Source organism: Anabas testudineus, chromosome 3 (genome assembly GCF_900324465.2).
Source record: "Anabas testudineus chromosome 3, fAnaTes1.2, whole genome shotgun sequence".
In the NCBI taxonomy this organism is placed as follows: domain Eukaryota; kingdom Metazoa; phylum Chordata; class Actinopteri; order Anabantiformes; family Anabantidae; genus Anabas; species Anabas testudineus.
Window position 1 is genome coordinate 8,056,939 of NC_046612.1, and position 26,769 is coordinate 8,083,707.

A 26,769-nucleotide genomic window follows, 5' to 3' on the forward strand; every position below is an offset into this window, starting at 1 on the left:
AGATTTTCAGAGCGTTAAACCACTCAGAAGCTTTCTGGTGGCAAAAGGATGCATGTAGCAGACAGACAGACAGACAGGAAGGTCATTCAGATTATTCCAACAGCATGAACATGTAGCTCCTTGCTTTTTAATTATCTGCTCTGTTGAGCTAATCACTGTGCATCTCATACACAAAGCAACACAAAAATTCAAATCTTTGGTAAAAATAAATAAATAAAATAACATGCCTGGTTCTGCACACACTGTGTTTAACATGGAAACTTGCTGCTGTCTCCTGTGGCCATCACCCAAAGTCAATTTTCACCCCTATGGCCTCTTCTTCCACGAGTATTCTGAGTCGTGGGAAGCTTCTGCTTTGGGGCACACACCTGAGCCCTGTTACGCCACAGCTCCAAACAACAGCCATCTGCTGCTGCTGCTGCTGCTGTGTCAGTTCAACACCTCACAGGACGTTCCCTGCGTTTACACATGGATTATCTATTCAGATTCCCTCCACTGATTCTCCCCAGTCACATTCAGGAGTCGCCTTGGTGCTGCTGACCACATTGCACGTACGATGATCCATATAGAAGGTTCTCCTTTTTTTTTTTTACACATTGCCAGGCAGTCAAACTAGCTCTGGTGTGTTTGTGTAACATCATCCACAGTTTTCCACTGGCGGCTCCCTTGAGTAGAGGTATTTTTGTGCCTAGGTAGGTTTTTGGAAAATTTCAAACACACTATTGATTCTGAAGTCTTTCTTGTTGGCGATGATAGCTGTAGCATCACTCTTAATGGACACTAAGCGCCGAGCTTGTGTTTCAGCTGGCTCTACTTCAAGTAAAGGCTCATTCGACAGAAACCTTATCTCCAGGATATCTCCGGGAGTCTCCCCTGCTATCAATATATTTGCCTTACTGACCTACAAAAACAGTGGTCAAAAAGATCTCAGTTCACTTTCACAGAGTAAATCTGATACATACAACACATCATAGTTTGAAGCTGCCACCGCAGACACACATGCAACATCACTTGGATATGAAATGATAACAGGCAAAGAAAATTACTGATATATATATATATATGATATATGACGGCTGTGGCTTCTAGTCACTTTGCAGATTCAGATTAGTACTATAGTTTTGCACTTTATGTAACATTTTGAATGCATTAATTTCACATTTACTACAACAGTATTTCAGGTCTTGCTAAGATCTGAGTACGTTCACCACTTTAAATTTGAGTTTGAGCCTTATCAATCACCGTCGGTCCACTCACCTTGATAATCTGAATTATTTATTCGCGTTCAGACTGATGGGCCACAGAGAAACACTAAAGGAGACAGACAAGGACATTTAGACTCACCCCATCCTGATTTTTCTCCGGCTATACCCATTGACATGCTCGTCTTGGGATCATTGGACCGAATGGACAGAGATGGAACTAGACATTTTCCAAAACGTCTTTTTTAAGGCAATGTCATCATTACAAGTTTGTCTGCACTAGTTTTTCTTCTTTTTTTTTTTATACTGATTTCATCTTTATGAGGCCATCACAACACTGTTTACACATGTCCAGAACTTCTGTCATCATAGTATTGTTTCATTTTATTTTGGCTCAGCCTGTGTGTGACCTCCTAATGACCTAAGATTTAGGTTCAGCTTGGTCTCAGTGTGACGTTATTTCTTTGCTTCCCTTCTAGTATCAGTGAAATATGATCAGTCATATTTGTAAGTCTGTCAGTGGGTTTAGACTGTCAAGACTGGTTCAGACCTTATTTCTAATGACCAGGTTAAAACTCTATGGACAAGCTTAAATTAACATGTACCACTTTCTGTCACCTGACATAATTAGTGTGGTAACATGCTGCCAATTACATGTCAGGTTAATAACCTCCTTTCAAAAATACAGCTATTTAAAAACAGACAATTCCAGTAACTAAGCCTTCTCGTCAGTGCCTCCTTCTCCATTTTTGAGCTATATTTTGTACCTCTAGTGCCACCTACTGGTAGAAATACACCAATAAGCCCAGTAAACTGATGTTCTGAACTATGGAATCGGAAAAAAACAAAATGTATTCTTGCCTTTTAATGCCCCTTCTTTCACTCCGCATTTGTAAAGAGATGAAAAATCTCATCTTTGAGGCAGCGTCTAGACCTTTTTTCACACAGGACATTTTGACATCACAGAAAGAAAAGCACAGGTGTGAATAATAAAATTAATGATGGCTGAATTCGATTTAGCTCATTCACTTTGAAGATGCTGGTATTGTGCAGGTTGGTTCTGTGTTCACGGCTTACTGGGCCACCTGAATAGTGCAGATCTGATGTCATTATCACCCACACCCACACCACACTTGTTTTTCTGCAAGTCAAAACGTCTGCTGTGAAAAAGCCCATTATTGTTTGGAGAAGTTTTTCCTAAGACCAAGTTTCTAAGGGACCTTTCTGCACTTCTGAAGTTATTTGTGCCCTGGCCTAGATGACCATTCCTCATTTGAGATGCATTTTACAGTTGACAACCCATTTTTCCAGCTGCTAGGAGCTGCAATCTTAACTAAATGATGGCAACATTTTTAAAACTTTACATCACAGCTTGTCTGTACTGATACCTGTAGGAGTGATTTACAATTAACCACATTTCAGTAGACTGTAACTCCAGTACTCCATCAAATCCCCTAGTCTTTGACTGTCACCTGTCCATCCATAAAGATCCCAATCATGACATTCTCACATTGATCTTTTTAAACACTTTATTTTGCAAAGTTCCATAGTGACTATTTTCACTTCTTCTTTTCCACATCCTGCTCAGCAGCCTCTTTAGCTCTCTTGGCACGAATGCCAAACAGACGAGCGTTGGCGCGTGCCATACGGAGACTGGCGAAAGCCTTGAAGTTCTTTTCATCCTCAGAGATGACCCTGGCCTTCTCCTTCTTGTACACCTGGAAGGAAGAAAACATAGTAACCTACTTTAAAAGACTGTTTTAAGTTATTCTAGGTTCAACCAACTTAATGTTAAGTCCATCTTTGGGCTAAAACATCCAAACTGGATGGATTTTCCAGTTTCATTTTTAAAAAAGAGCAGTCATCAGAAAAAGGGTTCAAGTGTTTCATCAAAGAAATGCAGAGATTCCGGAGATTTGTCATCATCTGACTGCTGTGATGCCAAATTAAGACTTGTTCTACTATTTCTGAACTGTCATCACTCGCTGGTGGCTCAGGAAAGAATGTAGAATTATAAAATCCAGTCAGTTCTTTAATGAATGTGCAATTTCAGGGATAAAATAACATTTTCCTATAAGCCATTTATACATATATACATTTATTTGCATTGATCTCACTGTAATCTATTAAATTTTTATTACAGATAATATAAATAAGCTGGAAATTGCTACTTACAGTTTTGATGGGCATAACTGGACCACTGAGCTGAGTGGCCATCTTCAGTTCCTCCTCCTGAAAATATTAAAAACAGTTCACTCTTCGTATACTCAAAAACATCCATACTGCCCAGTGCGACTTGACAAATACCTGACCACCAAACCCCTTCTCCAGTGACATCACTCAAATCACAGGTAGGGTCAGAAACAAAGGGTGATTAAGGTCGTCAACTAGTTTTTCAGAAATCTGATCTTTTGGATATGGGCTCGATGTCCGTTTTATATTATACTGTTTTACAATAAATAGGCAATATTTTAAAATCAATTTTAAGAAATGACTCCTTCTGCCTGAACGTCTTTGTGGAATTGACATATACTTAATGTGAAAACATCAAAGAGTTACTTACAGTGCTGTCACCCTTCTTAGGAGCAGAAGCCTTCCTGGGGAACAGGATGAGCTTGGAGCGGTACTCCTTCAGGCGCTGCACATTGGCCTGAAGAGATTCTGTGGATCTGTTACGACGACGAGGGTCAACAGAGATGCCAATAGTGCGAGCGGTCTTTTTGTGGATACCAGCCGCCTGTAAAAAAAACAAAAGACATCTTATTTGGAGAATAAGACATCTACTACATTTACTACATCGTGTCTACAGTATTTTGTGATATTCTAAATGGATTTTCCAATCTGAGAAACGCAAAGCAGTTTAAAGCAGTCATCAGAAAAAGGGTTCAAAGTATTCATCAAGTAAATACAGAGATTCCGGAGATTTGTCATCATCTGACTGCAGTAACCATAAATCTAAACACATTGGATGGTTCTTATGTTTCTCAATATGTCTGCCAAAACTCACTGATATACAAGCCCAGATACTTTATATGGACAGCGTTCCACTTGAAACATCAAGCACCCATGTATTTACGTACACTAACTGTTTACGGTATCAGCTTTAACATAACATAAAAAAGAACAAACCAACATACTGTATGCTAACATACAAACATATAGAGATATGCACCCTATCAAACAATATTTGAGTACAGATATCTCCAATCAAAGCCGCAGGCTTTCTGGGTCCAATAATATCTTGTATACTCTAATTACAAAGTAATCCTAATGCTAAGGATTAATCTAACACTGCTGTTTGTGATTACAGTTAACCAATATAATTTACAATTTTCTATCATAACTTAAATAATCTTATTTTTTGTAGTTAAAAACATTCATGTTGACAAGATCTGAGGTTAAGAAGGTAACTTGCCAAATTCTATAAAACAACATCAGTTAAAAGCATCAACTTTGTGCGTTTCTTGTGAAGGAAAAACAAGTCCACATGTTTTGAGGTAGTCATTTAGCCTGCCTCCCACAGCAGGCAAAACATGGGAGTAAAGTCAAGGTGCACTTTGGCAAGAACATCAAGTCTATGAGGAACATTGTGTTTTTCTACAGCTATTGAGTTTATCATTGGGTGGGATGCATGATTCATCACAAAAAAGGTTGAGCTTTTTCTGCTTTGCACCCACAATAGTTGTCAACAGCATTTATGACGAGGAGTCACCTTCACACAATAGTTTTAGGGTCTCGTCCATACTGACATGCAAATAAATTTGAACCCAAACAGTGTGCAGATACCACTGTTTTCTGGTTGTTGCCTTCTCTTTTAAAGCCATCTTGCTGATGATTAGTAAGGTATTATGTAATTTTACGGAGGATTTAATTCGTTAGAGCAGTTTTAAGACACGGCCCAGTTTTTAAATACAATTGAATAATACAGATTTCTGGTCAATTATTCCTGCATATAACAAAACTAGTTACTAGTTACAGACAACTGCAAAGTGTTACCTTGAGTTCCTCGAGGGTGAAGCCACGTCCGGCACGAACCTTGGTGTGATACCTGATTGTGGGACACCTGATCTGTGGCCTCAGTGGTCCAGCAACAGGACGAGGAGCAATACGACGGGCCTTGGCCTGTCGAGCCTTTCGCCTAAGAAAAGAGGTGAATTAGTCAAACTAGAATAAAGCAGATGTGTTTTAACTTCATCTCAACATGACAATAAGGCAGATATGCCAATGACAATTCAAGCTGCAAATGATGCACTGCAGGGGCTTGTATGATCTAAATTATGCTATCCAGGATCCCTGATAACTTTCTCTTTAACATGTGACCTTATGCCATATAAAAATAATACAGCAAAAATTAATAAACGTCAAATACTTCTTGCAGACTTGCAAACTTTAATAATGTATCTCAGAACTATGGCCTTCTCACATTGAAGTCTACTAGCTATAAAAGACACTGAGAGGGCAAAGGCTGCAACTGAAACAGGAGAAACCCTGAATTTTACCATTTACATTTACACTTTTCTTTATAAATTACTGTTAAATAACTTTTGTTAATTAATGACCAACACCGGTTGGTCACACGGGTTAAACGTACGCTAGCCAAAGTTAGCATCCCTCCCTAAAACAACATGCAGTTCTTACCTGCGGATCTTCCTGGCTGGCTGGTTGAACCAGGTGCGTACTCTTTTCTGCCAGTCTTTGTGGAAGTGAGGGTTCAGAATCATTCCATTCCGGCTGGGGGCCATGGCTGCCTACTTCCCTGCAACACAGCATGGCACAGTGGCGTGAGCAGACTGTCATGCCGGCACACAGCTACATCTGGGAGGATAGGCTAATAGGCTAACTAAGCTACTGCCCATTTTGTATAGCAAATCCCATTAACGGCTATTCCATGCTATAATTTAATGTCTTCGCTACTTAAACATTCGTCGCGTATGTTCATTTTTTTTTATTTTGAGGGACAATATTGAAACATGAAGGTATAATCGGTGGCTTTAACGGCAATGCTAAGTCACACACAAACACCACTAGGTCGGGCATCACCACTAAAACAATGGCTATTCTGCATTTCTACAAGAAAATCATCAACAATAACCACCTTATTTTAAAGGTGACGAAACACCCTATTTCAGGGTATAAGAGAAATTGACATACACTGGTAAAATACTAAGGATTAAACAGGATTATTTTGAAATCTGTAGAGGATAATTTCTCATACCTACGAGGGAGGAAAATGGCCGAAAGGAAAAAGGAAGTAGTAAGACGGAGGATTGTGGGATATGTGACAAACAGCCAATGAACGAAGAGATGTGCTATCGAAGAGTAATTAAAGGAGCATTCCCCCCTACAAGCAATCGGCGAAAAACCGAACGACAGTGGCTTAAATGTTTTCATTTCTTACTTTATCTTGTGTAATAATCTTTTAGTTCCGGTAGGTCAGCTTTAGAATATAAAGTAAACTGATTTTTCAGGCACATATATATCCGCTAAATCATGAAACCCAGGGAAATCGGTAATTTAAGCAAAACCGGAAGTAACAGTAACAGTTCATTTATATTGCGCCAAATCACAACAAAAATCATCTCAAAGCACATGACCTCGTTGGACCAGACAGAATTATATGGAAAACATATACAACTATGTAGTTATACAGAAAAAGGATCACTTTTAATTTTTGCGCTTTAATATCCGCACATTTTTTCAATTAAGCATCGTTTAAAGGTTTAGGATGCATATGCCAGTAAATATAAGTTTGGGTTAGAAATGATTTTGCCTAACTGCTGAGATTTATTGACTGTCCAAAAAACCCTATGGGAGCTGCACTTTACCAAAAAGTGGACTAGAAAGGTAGAAAAATATTTATCACAAAAGGTGGTAGTGAATTATTATTAACTTTAATGTTTTAAATATATGTTGATTACCACTTGTTTAGCAAGATTATATTGTAATCAATTAATATGTTGTGTGTGAAGACATTTGAAAAAAATTATGTGACTGAGGATGGGAGATTATTACACTGGCCACTAGATGTTGGTCTACCACCTTCTGTCAGCAATCAGTAGGTTAGGATAGGTAAGGTTAGGTAGGAGGTTTTGTTGAACTTCCAACAGTAAGATAGTACAATGTCAGGTCAGTGTTAATGTATGTATTGTATAAATAATAATGCACATAGCCATATGTAAAAAAAAAACAAAAAACATATATATATCTCAGATATTTAGATACACATGCTGTAAGAGCTGTAAAGCCAAGTGTACAGCCAGCAAGTGATCAAGAACAAGCTAGATGTTTCCCAAAATCAGAATAACTTCATAATTCTAGTAATTCCTTGACACATATACGCTTTTAAATAACTCTATAAATATTATAAAAAATATTTAAGAGGAATGTGTTTTCCAAATGAGCGGAAATACTAATTATGGCTCTTATTTTCTATTTTTATCATTATCTGCATGAGAGTGCTTTTTTGTTCAGTGACTGATTTTAAAACCACTGTTTCATTAATCATTTATCAACAAGCTTCTGCAATCTCTGCCTATTTTCACCTAAGGGCAAAGGTGAGCAAAAAGAAGTAGTGTGCCCTGTCAGCACAGGTACAGCAACATGTGTACTGTCAACTTGTAGTTCATGTAAACTACTACTACTGTGTAAATTGTGCTGTTATACTATACTTTTATTATACTAGTTATTATACTATTATACTAGTTTATTATACTTGTTAGTATTGTTAATGCGTTCATCAATATATTTCATATTATATGTTTACTGTTGTTGGCAAGAATGCCATAATGTCATTAAGCTAAAGTTTGAATTATAAAAAAAATAATCACACAACCATTAACTAAAACTCTATGACCACATTTTATTAAAAACATGTGACACAGCATGTACAATCATTTTACAGTCTATTAACTTCTGTGCACATTTAAAAATAGAGCAAAGCACCAGAAACAAGATCCAATAATACTGACATATTTTGAAATTAAAAGCCCTTTAGGTTTGCTCGTCGCAAAAAAAAAAAAAATCTAACCTTCTAAGTGGAAGTTGTTACCGGGTACTGAAAGTTGTTTTTGATAGTACAAGTCCAGTACAAAAAAAATACCACAGACGAAGAACAGTGTCACAAAATCTTAGTAACCCTGCCAACTAATCTTTGCTTGAAATTAAAAGGCAACACAGCACAGTGACTTTACTGATTTATTCTTCAAGTGACTTAATAAATTTATCATACGAAGCTTGATCCATGAGACTTTCAAGTTCTTCGGGCTTCTCAATTGTCATCTTGATTAGCCACCCTGAAAGGTAAAGCTACACATTAAACATTTTCATGAACAAAGCTTCCGAATTATTTTGGTTATGAAACAACTACACTGGACGTGACATGACTGTGATTGTGAGATGTTTACCCTCCGCATAGCAGGCTTTATTCACAAGTCCAGGATTCTCTGCCAGCTGTGTGTTGATTTCAGTCACTTCTCCTGTGAGTGGCGAGTATAGTTCACTGGCAGCCTTTACACTTTCCAAAGCACCAAACTCCTCTGCAATGTACAGACAGAGAAAACATTACAGATGATGCATCTATACGGTGTAAGGTTACTATTTTGTATAAAAGGTAACAGTGCATTGATATTTGATCAAAAGGCTATTTAAAAGTGTAGTTTGCTGCAGTGGTTGAATGTACTTCACTAAATCAATACAATACGTAATTTACCCTGAGGTGCACAAACTTTTGCATCCAACCGTACTTCGTACTTCTCACTACTGGACTCGATTACTTAACAAAAATTTGCATTGCATTCCAGGCTCTTACCCATTTGTTCAAGTCTTTGGCCAACTTCAGGGAGTCCACAGTATACCACATCACCTAATGCATCCTAAAAGGATAGAACCTTATGAATTATGACCTACATAAAGTATTATATACAGTAGAAGTGAGTAAAATCAATCATGTAATGTTAGGCTGAGTTCAATCCTGCAGTTTCAATGATAAGGCTGCTGATATTGTCAACAAATCACATTTCAATCTTTTCAAACCTTTCAAATCAAATTTTAAGTCCATCCTTCTAAGCCTGTCTGTTACACACCACTCCAAGCGTATTTGTTCCCTAAGATCAAGCTCTTTATAATGAGTTACATTTATTATTATATTTTAAAATGGCCCTGTAGTTAGAAAACATGAGTACATTTTGAATTTAGAGATTTACTGGATGACTAAACTGAGTTTCTACATTTGGGTTTGTACCTCTAAACTTAAGGGTTAGATTAGGTTAAATTTGTAAGCTCGAACAATTAGGTTTCTATGCCTGCAAGCACTTTTCTGCAGGTTTACAATCTTACTTGAAGCAAAATAATAATAATAAATTTTAAAAAAAAGAGGGGGGTATAGGTACAGTACATGTCTGTGGATTTTGAATTAAATTGACATCTTAAGGCAGCTCACTGATTTTCTATGGGGACTACATCTTTATACTATACAGACTTAGGTCTTGTGCACTTTGGAGTAAATTTACTTGAGGGATCTTCTCTGTATTTCTCTCTGTTCATTCTTTGTTCGTCTTACTCAGATGGGCAACACTAAGAAGACTCTAGGTGGCCCCAACTTTTATGCATTTCACATCCATGTGCCCCTGGATCCATTAAAAGCTTTTAAAATGGTTCCTCCTGATCTATGCTTTACCACAATTACCACAAAGTGTTTATTACATTTCATGGCTTGTTGTTTGTTTAGACATGCAGCATGAGTTTCTATACACAGGTGTGCAGGACACATCTCAAGCAAACAGGATGCACCTGAATCTGGAGTCACACAGCAAAGGGTCAGAATACTGAATAAATGAGATTTCAGTTTTTTATTCTTTATATATTTACATAAAATACTAAAATGATGTTTTCACTTTGCTCTTATTAAGTCATTGTCCTTTTTTAGGACCTGATCCCCGACAGACACATCTGGCTATTTTGCCCTTTTTGTCTGTACAAATCTTGATCTTTGCTTCTAGTGTCTTATCTCCAAATTCACTCACATTTTTCTTTTGAGCAGCCGGGGTTCAACTAAGATTTTAGCATTGGAGCTGTGATTGACTGACCTGTAGATAGTGACATACAGTTTTTCTGCAGCTCCTTCTTTCAAATCACTGGAGCCCCACTAACATTGCTAAGCATGGTCTTTATCAGAGATGCATTTTGTCTCCACTTTTACCTATTTAGCATTTGTCTTCACATGTTGTATTTGGCTGTCTTGGAACAATGAAACTGGCCAACTCACCAACAATGTCCTTTGTTAGTCTCGGTGTGGTAACTGACTGCATGGTTGTGTATTTATAGTAAAAAAGCACCGGCTTTGAATTGCCTTTTCACCTCACAGTCCTACCTCCCTTTAGGGTTCTTCTACTTCTCTTGTGATTAGTGTGGTTGGGTTTGTAATAAACCATAAATCGCACAAAGTCTTCTGCTTTGTGGGCATGGATCTGCTTCACTGTACTTTCTCCAAGCAGACGTGACAGCATTGGTGTAATGTTGTCCTTCCCTGTCATTCCCATGTGAACAACTCTAAAATCATATGGCTGGAGCCTGATCTCCCACTATTTGATGCAGGCAAATGGTTTTGACTTCATTCACACACTGTGGTCTTTCACAGACCAAAACTAGTGGGAGTGCTTCACGTCCTGTGAGTTTCTCCTGTCGCAGTTTGACAGGCTCCTGCTCAAAAAGCAGATTGTAACCAGCTCCCACAGTTATTCTTGAACTAGATTTGCACCTGCAATATCCCCACAGAGAAGTAATTACTTTGATGAGAGCACCTTCTTTGTAACTAGTGCGGTTACCTCATCCACCTATTGAGGTGCTCTTTAATACTAGCAATCTGCGGTATAAACCTATGACTTTAGCCTTCCACCAATGCCCTTCAAAATCCCTTGGTCCCTCTGTGAGAGCAGCATGTCCATAAATATAGGAAAGGCTCAAGACATTTTTTGCCACTGCATTTCATCCTACAGCGTTCTTTACACTGGTTGATCTGATCACTCCTTCAATGCCAGGCAGTGACATTGCTATCTCATACTGACCCAACTAACCGGCACACTCCAAATAGCAGGTGTCCTGTGTACAGTAAAGGTTGTGATGGCCTTTGCCTCAAGTGTGACCTTAAGATGTCGGTCGCTGCACTTGAGACCCAGCTTGCTGAATATCTGTGTCATTCACGCCTTGTTGTAGTTCATCCACTGGTGAAATCGATTATCTGCCTCTGATGATGGCTTTGTTTTCTCTCCTCATGTCAAGATTCATGATTACTTCATCCTTAAATGGTCTTGGAGCTACAAATACGGAATTCACCTATCAATGGTGCTTTTTCTATGATGGTGTCGATGCCCAGTAGGTTCATTTTAACAGCCTCTTCAGGTGAACGAGCTATGTCCCAGGTGTCACTCATTTATCAGTTTGTAACTGATTGGTGTTTAGTTTACACCACTAAAACATTTTGAGTGTGTTTCCTAATCTCTGATTTAAGGTTTAAGCTCTCAGCATCTCAGGTCTAGAAGATGCATGGCTGCCATCTGCGTCTTCAGCCACTGTATAAGATTAGGGCATTACCTACAGATTTTACTTAGTAACTGCTAACAAGGAAAAGGCCTGAGCCACTGGCGAGTGGTATATGGCAAAGTGAGAGAAGAGTAATACCACTAGTCAGCTGCGTAGTTGCATTACGAATCCACATGTAGTGTGGCACTGACACAAGAGTGGCACACCACAGGTATGTCATTCATGTACTATCTATTTGTTTCATTGGAGTGATAAACTCTTTGGTATCACACAGGACTAGCATATACACCATATGATGATGCTGATGCATTCACTGCATAACTGCAGCATGTGCAAAATATTACTGATAAAGTCCACACTTTGTTCAGCGGTAAATTGTCAGATTAGCTGCCATAGCTCCACATGTGGAAACAGCAACAATAAATGCTCCACTGAAAGCTGCTTTCAAGTCAAAGCTTTGAACATTCATAGGTAAGAAAGTGCCTGGCAGTAATTGAATGTCTCGAACAATAGTCATAAAACAGTAAATTAGATTGATAAAGTACAGTTGCTGCAGGTGAGGACAAAGTGCAGTACTGAACTGCACACTACAGACATTTGCATATCACTGTTTTTAGATTGCCATCAGTAGATTCCTGAAATACAAATGTGACATATATCAATGAGCAGCACACAGACGGACCAAACAACGTACCTGAGCGTAACTGCTGATACCAACGGTGCCAATTCCACCCTCTACTCGCACCCACTCATGCTTATCTGTGAACTTTAGGGCTGCAGAGAGAACAAGAGAATAAGTTAGTTTGGATGAATCAGTGTGCATAAACAACATGAGTGTATGAATCAATATGACCCATGACAAAGAAAAGGAAAGATTGGTGCTCGTGGAATAAATCCCACCAACCTCAAAGCACATTATAGTCCAAAGAACACCTTATTGCTAAGTGTAGACTTCACTAACAGCTCAAACCTCAAATAAAATACTTGTTGAAACTAGATTATTTCTGCAAGTGCAGTTTTGGATCCTGACCACGAGTATTTGACAGATAAAAGGAAAAAAACAGGTGCAAAAAACGATTCACATGTGAGTCAGAGTGTTTTGATTGAAGCTCAAGTTGTCATCTTCACAATCCCCTGAGGAAAGAACTGCAATGCCTCAACAATTTCCAGTGTTGGCATGAGACCATGCAGAAAAATACAGGTTTGAACCAGATTGTGAAATAAGCAGCACGCTGATGCATGGCCGAGGAGAGCAGAATCTGTCCAGAGAGCTGAACACTGCTGCTGTAACAGGCTGAAAATATGTGTGTTTGTTTTTTCTAGTTATTTAGCTGGGTGAGTGCCTTAAAAAAGGATTTAACATTTCACAGGATGACGTTTGCCAGGATTCATAATGAACAGAATAAAATAAGGTAACTGTTGGCATTTTTAATTATGCCTATACATGAAATACATCCCTCCAGAGCGACTTATGGCTTGATCATGGGTGACTTTTGTGTATTAGGCTACTTCTTGGTACAGGAGACACAGGTAATGTGTTGTTTGCTATTAATACTTAACGTCCCAATTTTCAATGTCATCAAAAAGGGGAAACTAAAGCCTAGTTGGACTGTCTGCTTCACATGAGGCTGCTACTTTTCTAACGCTGTCGTACCGTTAGACTATTTCCAGATCCACCTCCGTGGATAAAACACTAACTTCCAGCAGCCTCCGCGGTGGGAAAGTGACAAACTGCGTGGGGTTTTTCGCCCATGGCAGACACACAGGAATGTGTCTCCAGCCCGCACGTAGTGTGGAACACTGCAGCTCGTTTGGACAGCCCTATTTGTTTGTTTTTATTACCTGTGGACAGGGTCGAGGTCGAGCTCAGTGTCCGCGGACAGCCGCTCCTCCACAGCAGCCGAGTCGCCGCAACCTGCGCTGCTGACGAGAGCTGAGGCAGCCTGGGCGAAAAGTTTGCGGAGAGGCACCGCAGCGCTGCTCTCATCGCCATCTTCACTCACTGTGTGGCGACTTTTTAATCCGCTGCACATACGCTGGACAGCGGGAGCGCGCACCATCCCACGGCTGGCGTGCTCCCGTCGGGAGGAGGAGGGGGGGGCAAGTTCAGGTCGACCTTAAAAGAACAAGTGTGACGGCCCCAAATAATAAAATTAGATATTACAACTAGTCATAAGTAGTGACCGTCAGGGTTTTAGGATATACACACGTATACACAATAAAAAACACACATCTAAACAGAAACAGAAAACAAACTGCACCTTTAAGTTGCACACAGTTCAAATCAGGGAACTATTACTGAAGCATTCTGTGTAGTCGTGTGTTGTGCAATACCAAGAAATGCATCCAATGCAATCCAACAAAGTTTGTCAAGGGTCTCCCACCAGCCATGGTTCAACTGTTGGAGCTGAGCTTTCCACTGTCTAAATGTAGGTGTACAGGGTGATGGCTGTGGGCAGGAATGACTGCCAGAACAGGTCCTTGTTGCGGCAGAGCTGGAGAAGTCTGACTGAAGAGTGTTTGCTGCTCTCCATGATGTTCAGCAGCTTGTTCAGCATCCCCAGCACAGAGCCAGCCTCCCTGATCAGTTTCTTTACTTGGTTGGTGTCACTGGCTCTGATGCTGCTGCAGCAGACAGCAGCGATTAAAAGTTCACTGGCTACAACTCACTGGTAAAAAATGTGCAACTTGTTGCAAACGTTAAATGACTTCAAAAAGTAGTGCTTGTTGAAGAGAAATTGATTTATTACCTTATTTTAGAATTAATTTAATTTAGAATTACTGTATATAACACACAGAATATGTATGCTGTGCATGTAAAGTGTGTGTATATATGAAATTATATATATATATATATTAAAATTCATCTGTGAAATTATTTGAAGCACTAAACAATAGGATTTTAGTGGATATTTAGGTACTTGTACTACCTCATCCTGCAACAGCCACTATCAGCACTGAGCCGATGGAGGTTGATGGTAATGAAGCTGTCGCTGACCATCAGCCAGCTGAGGAGCTCCACTGGTGCACTGCTGGACCAGTGATGCCCTGTCTAAATAAGAAAGCACTGTGACTGTCCTCCTCAGTTTTTTTGGCATTTCTATAAGAAGATGAAACTGCTGATAACAGGTCCCTGCTGCAGAACCGCTGACTGCTTTCAGCACTAAAAGCTTCAAACCATGATGAAAGTCCACCATCAGAAATACCCTGATGGAACTTAAGTGGTGTAGTGAAAATAGGAATGTATACAAAGCACCAGAGGATCCAGTTGGTGGAGGTAAACCACTTGTTGATGCAGGAGTTATTTATATTTCTCCAAAACACTCAAGTGCCCAAAACACCAAAAAAAATAAAAAAATAATAATAATAATAACTGGGCCAACAATTGTGCCAGCACCGTCAGGCTCTATCTAACTAATGCATATAAACATGGCATCAGTGGCCTGATGCCTCCTAGTCAAAGAGACCTTCAACTGTCCTATAGTTAGATTTCCACATAGATTTCTCAAATCTACTGTGATTTCCTAAAACATACATTTAATCAAATGATGCATTAAACTGCATCAGTTTCTTGTCCACATTTCACCCAATGTTGTGGCTAATTTGATAATGTTGTTAATCTCTCCGGAGGTTAGGGAATATGTTGAATGAATCAGTTAACCAACCCAAACATTGCAAGAGAAAGAACAACATAGATTCATATGTACTTTATTCAGACATCAAACATCTTTGCAGAAGAATATGGAATTATGGAGTCAAAAATCTCAGACAAGAAATATACCAAACTTGGTAAAAATAGACAAATATACTGAGAACACTTAACATTTTAGAGGAGCTGAACTTTATATTATTTAGTTTGTCTATTCTGTATTTGGTAACCAGAATCAAGCCCCCCTTCATGTCATCTCAAAGTATATTCATAAATATTGTTTCCAAGTATGCATAAAACAGATTATAGATAATTTCCTGATCAAATGCCATTAATTTACTGCTTGATGACTATGAGCATTAAAAGGTCTCTGATGGACGATGCAGCAAATAGGATTGAAAAAGTGTGAGAAAAAATTGACATTGTTTACCAGTCAACTGTGTAAATGAGACAAGAGGGTTTCCCTTAATAATATCGAGGATCAAACTTTGACAGACTAACATTGATAAAACACAAACCCCGGAGACTCCACTGAAGCACGCAGTGAGGTAAAGGTTCCTACTTCATACCGACTCCTGCATAGATCTGACAGCAGTACAGCTCAGCAGTTGGGTCATTACACAGAGGTACCCTCTGTTGGCACTGCTGGCTTATTGCTTTCAGGCTTCATAGCCGGGAAAAGCAACACCTCCTGTGAATGTACAAGACTGTTAGTTGAAGGTTTTGTTTTGTTTGGTTTTTTGACAATGTTATCTTTTATTACTATATCTTTAATCCTGTGCTCCTTTGTTGTATATGTAGTCTGAACAAATACTAGTAGCAACAATCAATTATTGAGGAAAACAACTTTACCTTGATGTTGTTGGAGTCAGTCAGGAACATTGTGAGACGATCAATGCCCATTCCCCAGCCTGCAGTTGGTGGCAGACCATATTCCAATGCAGTGCAGAAGGTCTCATCAATGAACATGGCTTCATCATCACCCTCCGCTTTGGCCTGAAAAAGATCCAACTCAAATTACAAACATCCATGGATATACACCCTCACACTGCTATAGTAAGAACCCCGAAGCTTCGAATAATGGCACAATGTACCACGCGGGGGGGTGGAGGAACAGGCTTTAGCCTTTATACCCACCTTGGCTTGCTGCTCAAAAAGCTCCCTCTGTCTAATTGGATCATTCAACTCAGTGTAAGCGTTGCAGATTTCCTTCTTCATCACAAAGAGCTCAAAACGCTCAGTCAGACCTTTCTGTGATCTATGCCTGTAACAATACAGGTGGTGTCAGACTGAAGTGAGCAATAAATATGTGAATGAAAAACATCAAATTTAAACAAGGTGCTTCTCACCATTTTGCTAATGGGCTCATGATTTGTGGGTGATCACAGATGAATGTAGGGTTAATGCAGGTGACCTCAAGGAAATCTCCAACCAACTGTGGGGAAAGGGTTATTAGGTAAGGTAAAGACCTAGAAGTAGAAAATGTAGAAAAACAATAAGCTGTGCAACAAACAGTGATTTGCATCAACAGTGCACCTTGTCAAGCAGTCGGGCAGTGGTTCTGGGTGGAGGACATTCAACTCCTTTCTGTACGCACAGGTCGTCAAAGAATTTACGTGTCTCTGAGGACAAAAATTTGAAGATGAAATAAAAATGACTGGTAAAGTACTACAGAGCTGTTACGAGGAAGTTATCTTCTTCCAAAGCATCTAATTTCTACATGTTCTTACCATCAGTGTCGTAGCTGTCATTAGGAGGAAACTTGACTCCCATCAACTTCTCCAGGTCGTGCGTCATGCTCACTCTTCTGAATGGTGGAGTGAAGTCAATCTCATGGGCCTGTCCCTCTGGACCATCAGGGTGATAAGTCACCTTGTATCCTCCAGTGACATGCTTCACCATACCTGAAGCAAACAGGACACCACTGAGCTGAAGAGAGCATTTTTTTTAATTGTTCAATTTACACTTTTCCTATACATGCCAGGTATATGATAATATAACAGAATACATAGAGTTCATATTCTGCACAGCTCCAACTACCCGTAACCTGCAGTTCTAACCTTGTGTTAAGAACCAAAAGGTCAATAAATAGGACTGAAGCCGGAACCCGCCACCTCCATCATGTCCTTCCAACTAACAACAGTTTACTGTGAACTGAGGCTGCGGTTTACAGGGTAAACTGTTTTATTTGACAAACTGAGTTTTAAAAGGTTACTGTAACAAAGTCAATGTCGAAGTGAAGACCGCCACAAACCTTTTCTAATGTTCACACTAATCCCAATGGTTAAACCTGTTAGGTTAGCCTTACTGTGTTATTAACTATTTTTAGTTAACCTGTTACTTTTTGTCAGAAAGCTGCTCACCTTATGTTGTTATAATTAATTTTACAGTAAAGATTTATTCTCCTACTAATGTAGGCAAAGTTAAAACTCTAGGTAAATTAATGCTTTGGACATTTTAATTTTAAGTTCTTATTTATAATGATAGTACACCATGCTGTTCATCACAATGATCCATACAATAATTCCCTGCAGTTTAATACTCCCATACCACCACAAATACAATGGATGCTAAATTTAAAAGTAGTCTAGTTTGTTTTAATGTATTTCATGTTTGACAGGCTGGGAACATAATAAAGAACCTGTGACACCATGTTATTAATCATGGCAACATATTTACTGTCCTGTCCTTTTCAGTGGAAAGTGTAGAATAATTAATCAAAGGAATAAACATGATGTGCAAAACATAAAAACGCAATGTTTATTCTACAAGAGTCAGGCGCTTGTTGCACAAAATGCAACGAGTGGATCTGCTGTACGTGACTGTGGTTCGACAGTGCATGTCATCACACAACAACAGATTGCTGCTGCCTTGAGTTGGCTGTAAGGAGGCTCACCAGTGTAAAGTAAACACTTTCAGTACAGGGCTTGGTGTGACTCTGAGTCATTATTCTGTCTGGCTGTCACGTACACTGTAATAGCACAATCATCAGTTACCTGAAAAACGTAAACCGAAAATGAAAGACTTACATGTTTTACAACATTGTCTGTTTGATTTTAGGGAGGTGTACATTGGTGTGTCCTCAGGTTAACTATAAATAAAAGCATTATCAAAAGTGCACTGAGCTTAACGTCTTCTGGGAAAGCAAGCAGCAGACTGCACAAACCCTCTTTTTTGGCACCAGGTTTGCAGCACACCAGTGGATTGGCATTGTCACACCCCCTATCAGCACTCCTTTGACTTAGGTACACAGTGAATCACAGAGATACCAAACTGGCACGATCCAGCAATAACAATTCATCGTGTTTAACTGCATTCAGCACCAACACAAATATAGAAACCTGTGTTTTCTCTTACCTGAGAGAAGTTTCTCTGTGATGTCCATCAAGTCATTGTAATCTGCATATGCCATGTAGAATTCACAGGTGGTGAACTCTGGATTATGAGTGAGATCAATGCCTTCGTTCCTGAACTGACGGCCAATCTCATAAACTCTATCCATTCCACCGACCACAAGCATCTGTGAGAAAGATTTAGAGTGCAAATATTTATATTTAGATATTTGAGAAATAAAACGATAAGTGAAGTTAGGTAATACAATAAAGTAGTGTCTTAATGGTTCTTGAAAATGATAGATTACTTTGAAAACCGTGTTACCTTGTGGTACAGTTCAGGAGCGATCCTCATATACAGGTTCATATCCAGCTCATTGTGATAAGTAACAAATGGACGGGCCACTGCTCCACCAGCAATAATGTTCATCATTGGCGTCTCAATCTAAAGTAATCAGCAAAGCAAGATTATAATAAAACAAACAACTTGCAAACTATTAGACCATTCCTTTATTAACAATCAACATTTTGAACAAACTGAACAATATAGTTATGTAACTAAACATTTTTCCATTAATCACACTTAAGACAAACTACAAGCAAACTTCTACTGCTGGTATGATCAACTTATGATGTACAGAGACAATTTCTTACTTCCAAAAATCCCAGCTGGTCCAGGAAGCTCCGCAGGTATGTGATTATTTTGGAGCGGGTGATAAACTTCTGCCTCACATAGTCATTGAGAATGAGATCCAAGTAACGTTGGCGGTACCGTGTTTCCTTTGGGAGAAAGATGAGACAATGGTGTAAAAAATGCTTCAACATCTGTTTCAACAGTGATAAATACTAAAGCTTTTTGGTTTTCCACTTTTGTGACAACCAGAGCTGATTGATATAAAAAAAAGAAAACACAGATTAAATGATCGGACCTTGTGAAATCATTGAAAGACAGTAGTTTTATGTCATAGGAAGAAAATTATTCCCGTAAGCCAGAAAGGCGAGGCAGTGTGCAAAATGTCTGCATAGACTACATCATTTCTTTTTCCTGTCAACTTTAGGAAAGTGGTGTTAAAAAGGATGTTGGTGGTGGTGGTGGTCTTTACCTTGTCTTTGAGGCCAAAGTGGAGGTGGGGCAGCATGTGTAGGCATGGTGACAGTAGGGTCATCTCAATGGGAATGATGCTCAACTCTCCTTTTTTTGTCTTGCCAGGGTGACCACGTACGCCGATGATGTCACCACGACGCAGTTTGTTGTTGATGGACACAAAGGCCTCCTCAGACTGGTAGCTCCTGACATAGTAAAAGATTGATTGTTAACAAGAGTCAAAGCTCTTAACAATATTGTTTGTGTCCTGTACTGTGGCCTGTCATTACAAATGATGTTATTTTGATCAAGGTTATTATGCTGCACCTTGAGTTCGCCATAACTTGCAACTTGACACCTTCACCTCGCAAGTCATAGAAAAGCAGCTTGGCACCGGAAGCCCTCTTGGCATGGACACGGCCTGCCAAACATAAATAAAGTTCACCAGGAGATCTGCTACTTATTACAGTATAAACAAAAAAACGAAACTAAAACCATAAAACATTCCTGGTACCTGACACACTGAGAACTACATCTGTCAGCTGGTCCCCAGGCTGTAGATAATTGTATTTCTCAATGAATTCCGTGAGTGACATGTCCACATTATACTTGTGTGGGTATGGGTCCTCAGCTGTGCCCTTAAGGTCCTGGATGGCCTGGGAACGGATCTGGAAGTATTGCTGTTACAGAGGAAAACAAATGATTGCATTAATACAAGACGATCAAAACATTTCCCATAAAGAGTAAGATAAAGAACAGAAATCTCACCGTTGGATCAAGCGTAGCCTCATCCAGCGCGGAGGCAATTAGCTCTGCCTGGTCATTGGACTCCTTCTTTTGCTCCAGCTGGTCTTTGAGCTTGGCATCTTTCTCACTCGCCTTCTTCTCAGCTTTCATCCGTCTCTTCAGCTCACTGATCAGACAGAAGGACAGAATCAAACATGAGTTGTACGTTGTAGTTTGCTGTTAAAGATGCAACTACAACTGACACCTAATGGGTGATCAAACTGTTCTACACAAACATCCAAGTTCCCACATTCGCTCTGATGACAAAAGGTTGGTTGTTTCTCTCAATGCAAAAGAAAAGCCACCAACCTTTTGTCACCTCTCCAACGGTTCCCATAAAACTGAGCTGGGACGGCAGCTGTACATGGGGGGGCATATTTTAACCAGTGCCCCCTGAACACAAAGACTTGGTACAGCTGCTGCCTGGCTGCCCTGACCAGACACTGCATGCTGAGCTATCCCAGTCAGCAGACAGACCTGAGAAAACAGACATATATACAAAGACAGTGTGGAGCATAAGACAAGGGTTGTCTACGGCTCTCCGAGAAGAATAACACTGTTTGGTTAACAAAACTCTAATAGCCTGCACCAAGACTCACTGATGTGAACCACAATAAGCAACACAATGAAGTGCGAAGGTCAAATGAGAAGATAGAGAGGTCGAAAAACGATGTAAAAAATCAGTTAGCATAACGTAAGAATTGTTTGAGTCAAGGATATGTGTTAAGCATTTCAAATAAAAGTTATCTGCTTCAGTAAAACAGAACAATTAAATATATCGTACGTTTAAACTAAGATCTGTCATATGGAAACCAAAAGAATTCAGTAGTCAAACGTAGAAGACGCCATTAGATTGTATTGTGGATGTTGTAGTTCCGCTCGCTGGTAAAACGAAGTGCCCCTATTACATTCAAGACTACAACTCCCAGAGACCCAAACGAACTGAATTCTGGGATATGGAGGCTTTTACGGTGCCTCCATGTGGAATCCTCCTCTGACCCGATGTATCATTTAGTATTTCTGCATAACCAAAAATAAAAAGGCAATACCTGTTGAACCAACTAATTATTCGAAAGTAAGAGCATTATATAAACGTCCGAAGACGGTTTAAATGCTACGGATGAAATGAACAAGCTCACTTTTTGCTGAGTTTCTCTTCCTCCGCCGCTGTCACGTCGGCCATGTTCTTGATGCAGCGCTCGAAAAGATCAACGGACGCGAACTCACCACAGAAACGCGAGAACTTGATGGTGCGTTTGAGGGACAGTCGGAAATTCTCACATCGGTAAAGAACCCGGAGAATTCAACTTAATGAGGTCCCCCGCAGTTTTAAAATTACGCCAAAGCAACACCACTGAGCATCCACCCCCCAAACTGACAAACAGCAACTGTGGGAGCACAATTGACTGTGCAGGAATGTCAGCTGGTGGATTCCGGAGGGTGGAGTTATTTTTTACTGGTTCAACTAACCCTCGATTGTATTTTTCCCCACCTCGCATTTAACTACTGTGGATCCGCCCTGTAGCAAACAATCAGAACTATCCAATATCAAGTGTCAGAAAGAAATACAGCAAATCATATATCCAATGAAATATAATTATTGGCTACTAATGTGATGCATACATTATGCATATGTTTAGTCCATAAACCTTCATTATTGTTATTCTACAATACATTTGTAATGTAGAATAAGAAATATTTAATATTAAACAAGGTGTAACAAAGCAGAAAAATGTTATAACAATGTTTTGCAATTTGATATTCATGTTGCAGCCAATTCTACACACAGAACATAAAATAAAAAGCTCAAAGGCCCATTTGAAGCATATATGTTTAATATAGATAGCAGCAATTCTACAGAAATGTATTTGAAAGAGAGTAAAAATGTCCCAACAAAAGCCAAATATACAGTTTTATCGTTTTTTTCCAACCATAGGTGATTATTTGACAGTTGTTCAGATGGTTAAAAAAAAAAAAAAGAGGCAAATTTCCCCTTAGATTTTAAATAAACACAGTTTACTAAAAGAGTGTTTTACTCGTGTTAGAGTAAGAGACTTCAAAGATGTTACAGAATTGGATTTGGAGAGAAAAAATAATTCCAGACTCAAATTTAATTGTGGATAAATTACCTTACATGTTGATGTTTTCCAGAATATGTCATTTACACTTTTTCTAAGCGTGTCTGACTTCTTTTGGTCTCAATAAGAAGGCACACGAAGAACGGGTAATTCAGACGCAGACATCAAAACAAATAGGAAAAACTGCTCCAGTAAACAGTAAGTCTAGGTATCATGCAAGAAAAGAAGATGATTGACAAACAATAAATGGCGTTTGTCTAACCACACACTTCTGAAATGGTTTCTGAGAATAGAGATCTGGATTGTAACTACGTGAAACATTTAAAATCATTTCGAGGTGACAGAAATATCTCAACATGCAACATAATGATAGACAGACATAGACATCTATTTTGGTTTCTCCTTTATGTTGAAAACGGGAGAGGCTACATAGAAAAATATAATACATTTACAGTATATTAGCTGCATAGCAGTTTTAGAGAGAATTTGTCTGCATCAATGTTGTAACATAAATGCAATAGATAGTACAAACAAGTTAAGACACGTGAGGAAAATTGCACAACACATTTATCTGGTCACTGTTGTCGAGCATTTAAAGCACAATTAAAGTCTTATGGCTTAAAACATTCTAATTATTGAGGTGTTAAACAGCTAACAATGGTGAAACATCAATCTGGCAGCTACTACAACGTCTCAAGGCACATGAACAGCTACTGTCTAAATTGACATTTTAGGAAAAATGTTTAACGTGTTAGCAGGTTTTGTTTGTTAATATTAAAATTATGTTAAAAGAAAACTACATCTTGTTCTAAGAAACAGAATAAGTAGAGACTGTAGCATCGTGAGAAGAATGAGAACTCTTTTCGACATCTCCCCTCTGTTCCACAAAACTAGTAAATGTATAATGACTCATACCCCTGTCCATCTCCAGTTACAATAAAAATACACAAATGAGGAAACTGCAATTTCGAAAAAGTAATTACCTCCCCAGTATGTGTATAAAAGAATATTCTGGATCTAAGACCCTTGCACATTTAGTACTATATTCACAGTAAGAATACTGTAATTTGGTCCTGTTTGAAGGATTTTTTTCACAGTAAAATCTGTTGGTGCCATTTTGCCATGTTGTTTGGTCAAAAGGGACTAGAGGGCCAACACTTTCTATTTATATTAAGGTGTATTCTAATTAATTAATTAATCGTGCAAACCTTCCAAAGGTGGAACTATGCATGGAAGTGTCAGTGTGTACAAAGCACTGTACTATCTTATTGCTTACTTATTTATGACATTATGGTTATTTTCACAAGATGCTAGTTACAGTATCAGCAGAAGAAGAGACCAAACACACTGCTGTCATTAATACACTGAATACTATGATTACGGGAAACAACACAAATAAATTAGATGTGCTGCTCTGATAAGAGGCAGAAACATTACAACCAGTACAAAAAAGACTCTTTCTAAAACAAATAGAAATAAAATTATAAATACACTGGAAATCCTAGTTCTTCCATTTCACAAGTTGAAAAAAGCCAATCTATAGACAGCTCCAGAGTCAGGTTTCCTTCAGGAGTGGGGTCCCTTTAAAAACCACTCAAACCACACAGATCACATAAGTCAAGCTTACACACTGTAGTCTCCATGATCAAACAACAGATGTTTGAGATTTTAGTGTAAAACGTAACGGCATTTGTGTATTTCTAACAATCTATCATCAGAGACCAGCCCCTTGTTCATGCATACATTGACAGTGAAACTAAATATGACACTAACATTTTTTTTTTCTCTAAAACACAACAGCAGAAAGAAACATGTGACACATAACAACAAAATCTGTTTATATTAGAGGCAAAAATTGCAAGTCAGGAAGAAAGAAACTGAAAGCTCATTAGCAACAACACTAGTCTCGCATCAGGAGTTATGCAAAGCTAGATCTGAATCATACTTTGGTCCTCAGGCCTCTGGCCAAATGCAGACAAGAATATTAAGTACATTAAGCTGTGCAGTTTGCTTTTACAAGAACAGTTAAAACAGGCTCTGTTCCTGCATGAGATGCATAACTACATATACAGTTGTAGTCGACAAACGTATTTCTCACTCACTAAATCCATCAGATAAATAAAACTGGTTAAAGACTATTTTTCCAGTTGATGCGTGCCTGACGCACATAATCTAAGTCTAATAATAATGATATTAATCATTAAAATCTTCTTCTTTTCCATTCAGCTTTTCCCTATGAGGGGTGACCGCAGCTCTGCCTCCATTTAACCCTTTCCTCTGCATCCTCTTCTCTCATACTAACTTCATGTCTGCTCTCATAATAAAAATTCAAATGATAACATAATATATTACATTCTACATTCTCTACTGATGATGCATGAGTTGGATGGCAACAGAATTTACATTATATGAGCAAAGATATCTTGATCCACATTCTTCCTCATTCGTCCAGGTTTCTATGCTGGTTTTCAGGAATAAATAACGTGTTCGTTTTTTTTGTAAATGAATAGTAATCATGTCATGTGGTTGGCAGTGAGCTGCACTGTTACAGAACAAAATCCAAACCAAGAAACTAAACTAAATGTAATGATACTGGCTACAGTAATGAAAATAGATTTGGATCCAAATGCAGGTTAAATTGTGTCTTTTTCACTGTGAACAACGAGGAAGACACAAAGCAACAACCAGCTCCTGTGTGATTGTCCTGTAAAGTGGTCACAAAGAACAGCAGTAAAGTGCTGTACACTGAAAAAGTGTCAGGCAGTGTTTGTTAGATTTCTTCCACCACACTTGCTTAAAACATTCATATCTTTAAAAAGTGTTAACATAAGAATCTATGTTAACGAACTGACTGAGATTAAAATCACCAGCGTATATGCTGGATACTTATATTTAGTCATTTGGCAGAAGCTTTTTCAAAGCGACTTACAAGGTAGATGGGCCGGCAGGGTAAGCGTAAGGAGGTCTTCCCTAGGAGGGCGGTGATCTTACCACTACACTCTCCAGCTGACTTGGTTGTGATTGCAAAAAGACACACTTCATTTATCTGCTTCCTCTCTAGCCCTAACCTTCATTCACCACACTTTCTGCACTGTTTGGTCACCTGAAAATAACTTTTCACAATGTCAACAGTGGCTAACTTTGACATCATTTATGTACATACAGTAAATACAACCGTCTGCCCATAATTTTCGGCCACACCACAAATGCTGAAGACTACAAATATTAAAGGATATTACACTCATGGAAAACACTAAAAGGTTTGTAGAACACTTTACGAAAACTCACAAAAACCAAAACATGCTGCTTATAGACATGAACAAACTTATTGGGCTGTTATTGTCTCTTCAGAGGGACAGCGGAAGAAAAGGTTTCGAAGAGTTTCCCTTCTATCACCAAACATTAATCACAGTTTTCTCAACTCCGTTTTAAAAATGCTAGTAAGAGACATTCATCCTTGTTTCATAGCCAAACTGTTTGACCGAGAACTTCTAAATCATTATCATTTATGACATTTTTGGGGCAGAGAAACCAACTCAGCAGAGTCATTAACACACTTCAATGTTTAGCTTGTCTTCCTGCTTCTTTCATTATAAATCCTCAGCTCTGAAAGAGACCAAATCATGAGCTAGTGCGGCCGAAAAATGATTGGTGACCAGATACAAACACATCATACTATTAGGGCTGATTCACAAATACTGTATGTTGTAATTTTTAAAACACGTTGTTTTGTATGTAAAAAAAAAAAAAGAGTAAAAAGTTCTGTCAACCTGCGTAAGTATGTGGTATGTTAGTAAGAACGGGTTAAGCTGCTGCCCGACTCCTGCAGGCTGACCAGCAGGTCATCAATCTTCTCCATGTTCTGAGAGGCAGACATGTTGTTCTGCACAGACCCAGACTGGGACAGCGACTGGCTGAGCAGGGACTGGATGTGTGCGTCACTCTCTCTTTGGTTCTGACCAGACTGGCTGATGGCTATTATCTGATCTGACAGTGTGTTTCCAGTCGTGTTCATCATCTGGCCACATTCTGCAAGGAGGGAGCAGGAAAAAGAAAGCTGAGAAACCTAACATAAAGAAGCAGAAACTTTATTTTTTAGTTT

The 26,769-nt window shown here is 38.9% G+C and overlaps 4 protein-coding genes and 2 non-coding genes across 11 annotated transcripts in view; all 6 read right to left on the minus strand.

The window, feature by feature from the left end:
- Window positions 1-2,719: 2,719 nt before the first annotated feature.
- On the minus strand, window positions 2,720-6,485 carry rpl13 (ribosomal protein L13). The gene is made up of 6 exons (XM_026379160.1): window positions 6,418-6,485; window positions 5,841-5,958; window positions 5,199-5,340; window positions 3,766-3,939; window positions 3,378-3,434; window positions 2,720-2,920 (listed from the first exon to the last, which is right to left on the minus strand). The coding sequence occupies exons 2-6, from the start codon at window positions 5,942-5,944 to the stop codon at window positions 2,762-2,764; spliced, it is 636 nt and encodes a 211-aa protein (XP_026234945.1). The 5' UTR covers window positions 5,945-5,958; window positions 6,418-6,485; the 3' UTR covers window positions 2,720-2,761.
- On the minus strand, window positions 3,049-3,127 carry LOC113147658. The gene has a single exon (XR_003297378.1). It is a non-coding gene; the product is annotated as a small nucleolar RNA MBII-202 (small nucleolar RNA).
- Window positions 4,056-4,135, minus strand: LOC113147659. The gene has a single exon (XR_003297379.1). It is a non-coding gene; the product is annotated as a small nucleolar RNA MBII-202 (small nucleolar RNA).
- Window positions 6,486-8,041: 1,556 nt separating the features above from the next.
- gcshb (glycine cleavage system protein H (aminomethyl carrier), b) lies at window positions 8,042-13,788 on the minus strand. Its single transcript, XM_026378980.1, has 5 exons — window positions 13,581-13,788; window positions 12,433-12,512; window positions 9,010-9,073; window positions 8,606-8,737; window positions 8,042-8,494 (listed from the first exon to the last, which is right to left on the minus strand). The coding sequence occupies exons 1-5, from the start codon at window positions 13,729-13,731 to the stop codon at window positions 8,397-8,399; spliced, it is 525 nt and encodes a 174-aa protein (XP_026234765.1). The 5' UTR covers window positions 13,732-13,788; the 3' UTR covers window positions 8,042-8,396.
- A 1,642-nt stretch (window positions 13,789-15,430) lies between these two features.
- kars1 (lysyl-tRNA synthetase 1) lies at window positions 15,431-21,983 on the minus strand. Of its 2 annotated transcripts, XM_026378775.1 has the most exons (15): window positions 21,729-21,983; window positions 20,899-21,066; window positions 20,572-20,716; window positions 20,318-20,483; window positions 20,131-20,224; window positions 19,823-20,009; window positions 19,374-19,499; window positions 19,045-19,164; window positions 18,745-18,907; window positions 17,118-17,291; window positions 16,924-17,009; window positions 16,737-16,822; window positions 16,525-16,651; window positions 16,240-16,383; window positions 15,431-16,078 (listed from the first exon to the last, which is right to left on the minus strand). In XM_026378775.1, exons 2-15 carry the CDS (start codon window positions 21,036-21,038, stop codon window positions 16,004-16,006), a joined length of 1,833 nt encoding a protein of 610 aa, XP_026234560.1. In that variant the 5' UTR covers window positions 21,039-21,066; window positions 21,729-21,983; the 3' UTR covers window positions 15,431-16,003. The 2 variants fall into 2 exon arrangements, with proteins under 2 accessions (XP_026234560.1, XP_026234561.1); XM_026378776.1 differs by lacking the exon at window positions 20,899-21,066 and having other exon boundaries at window positions 21,729-21,981.
- Window positions 21,984-22,402: 419 nt separating this feature from the next.
- nfat5b (nuclear factor of activated T cells 5b) overlaps window positions 22,403-26,769 on the minus strand; it is a 31,461-nt gene continuing 27,094 nt past the window's right edge. For all 5 annotated transcript variants that reach the window (XM_026379069.1, XM_026379068.1, XM_026379073.1 and 2 more), the window contains one exon: window positions 22,403-26,696. In XM_026379069.1, the coding sequence (XP_026234854.1) occupies window positions 26,458-26,696 (239 nt within the window). In that variant the 3' untranslated portion in view covers window positions 22,403-26,457. The remainder of the gene's footprint in view (window positions 26,697-26,769) is intronic.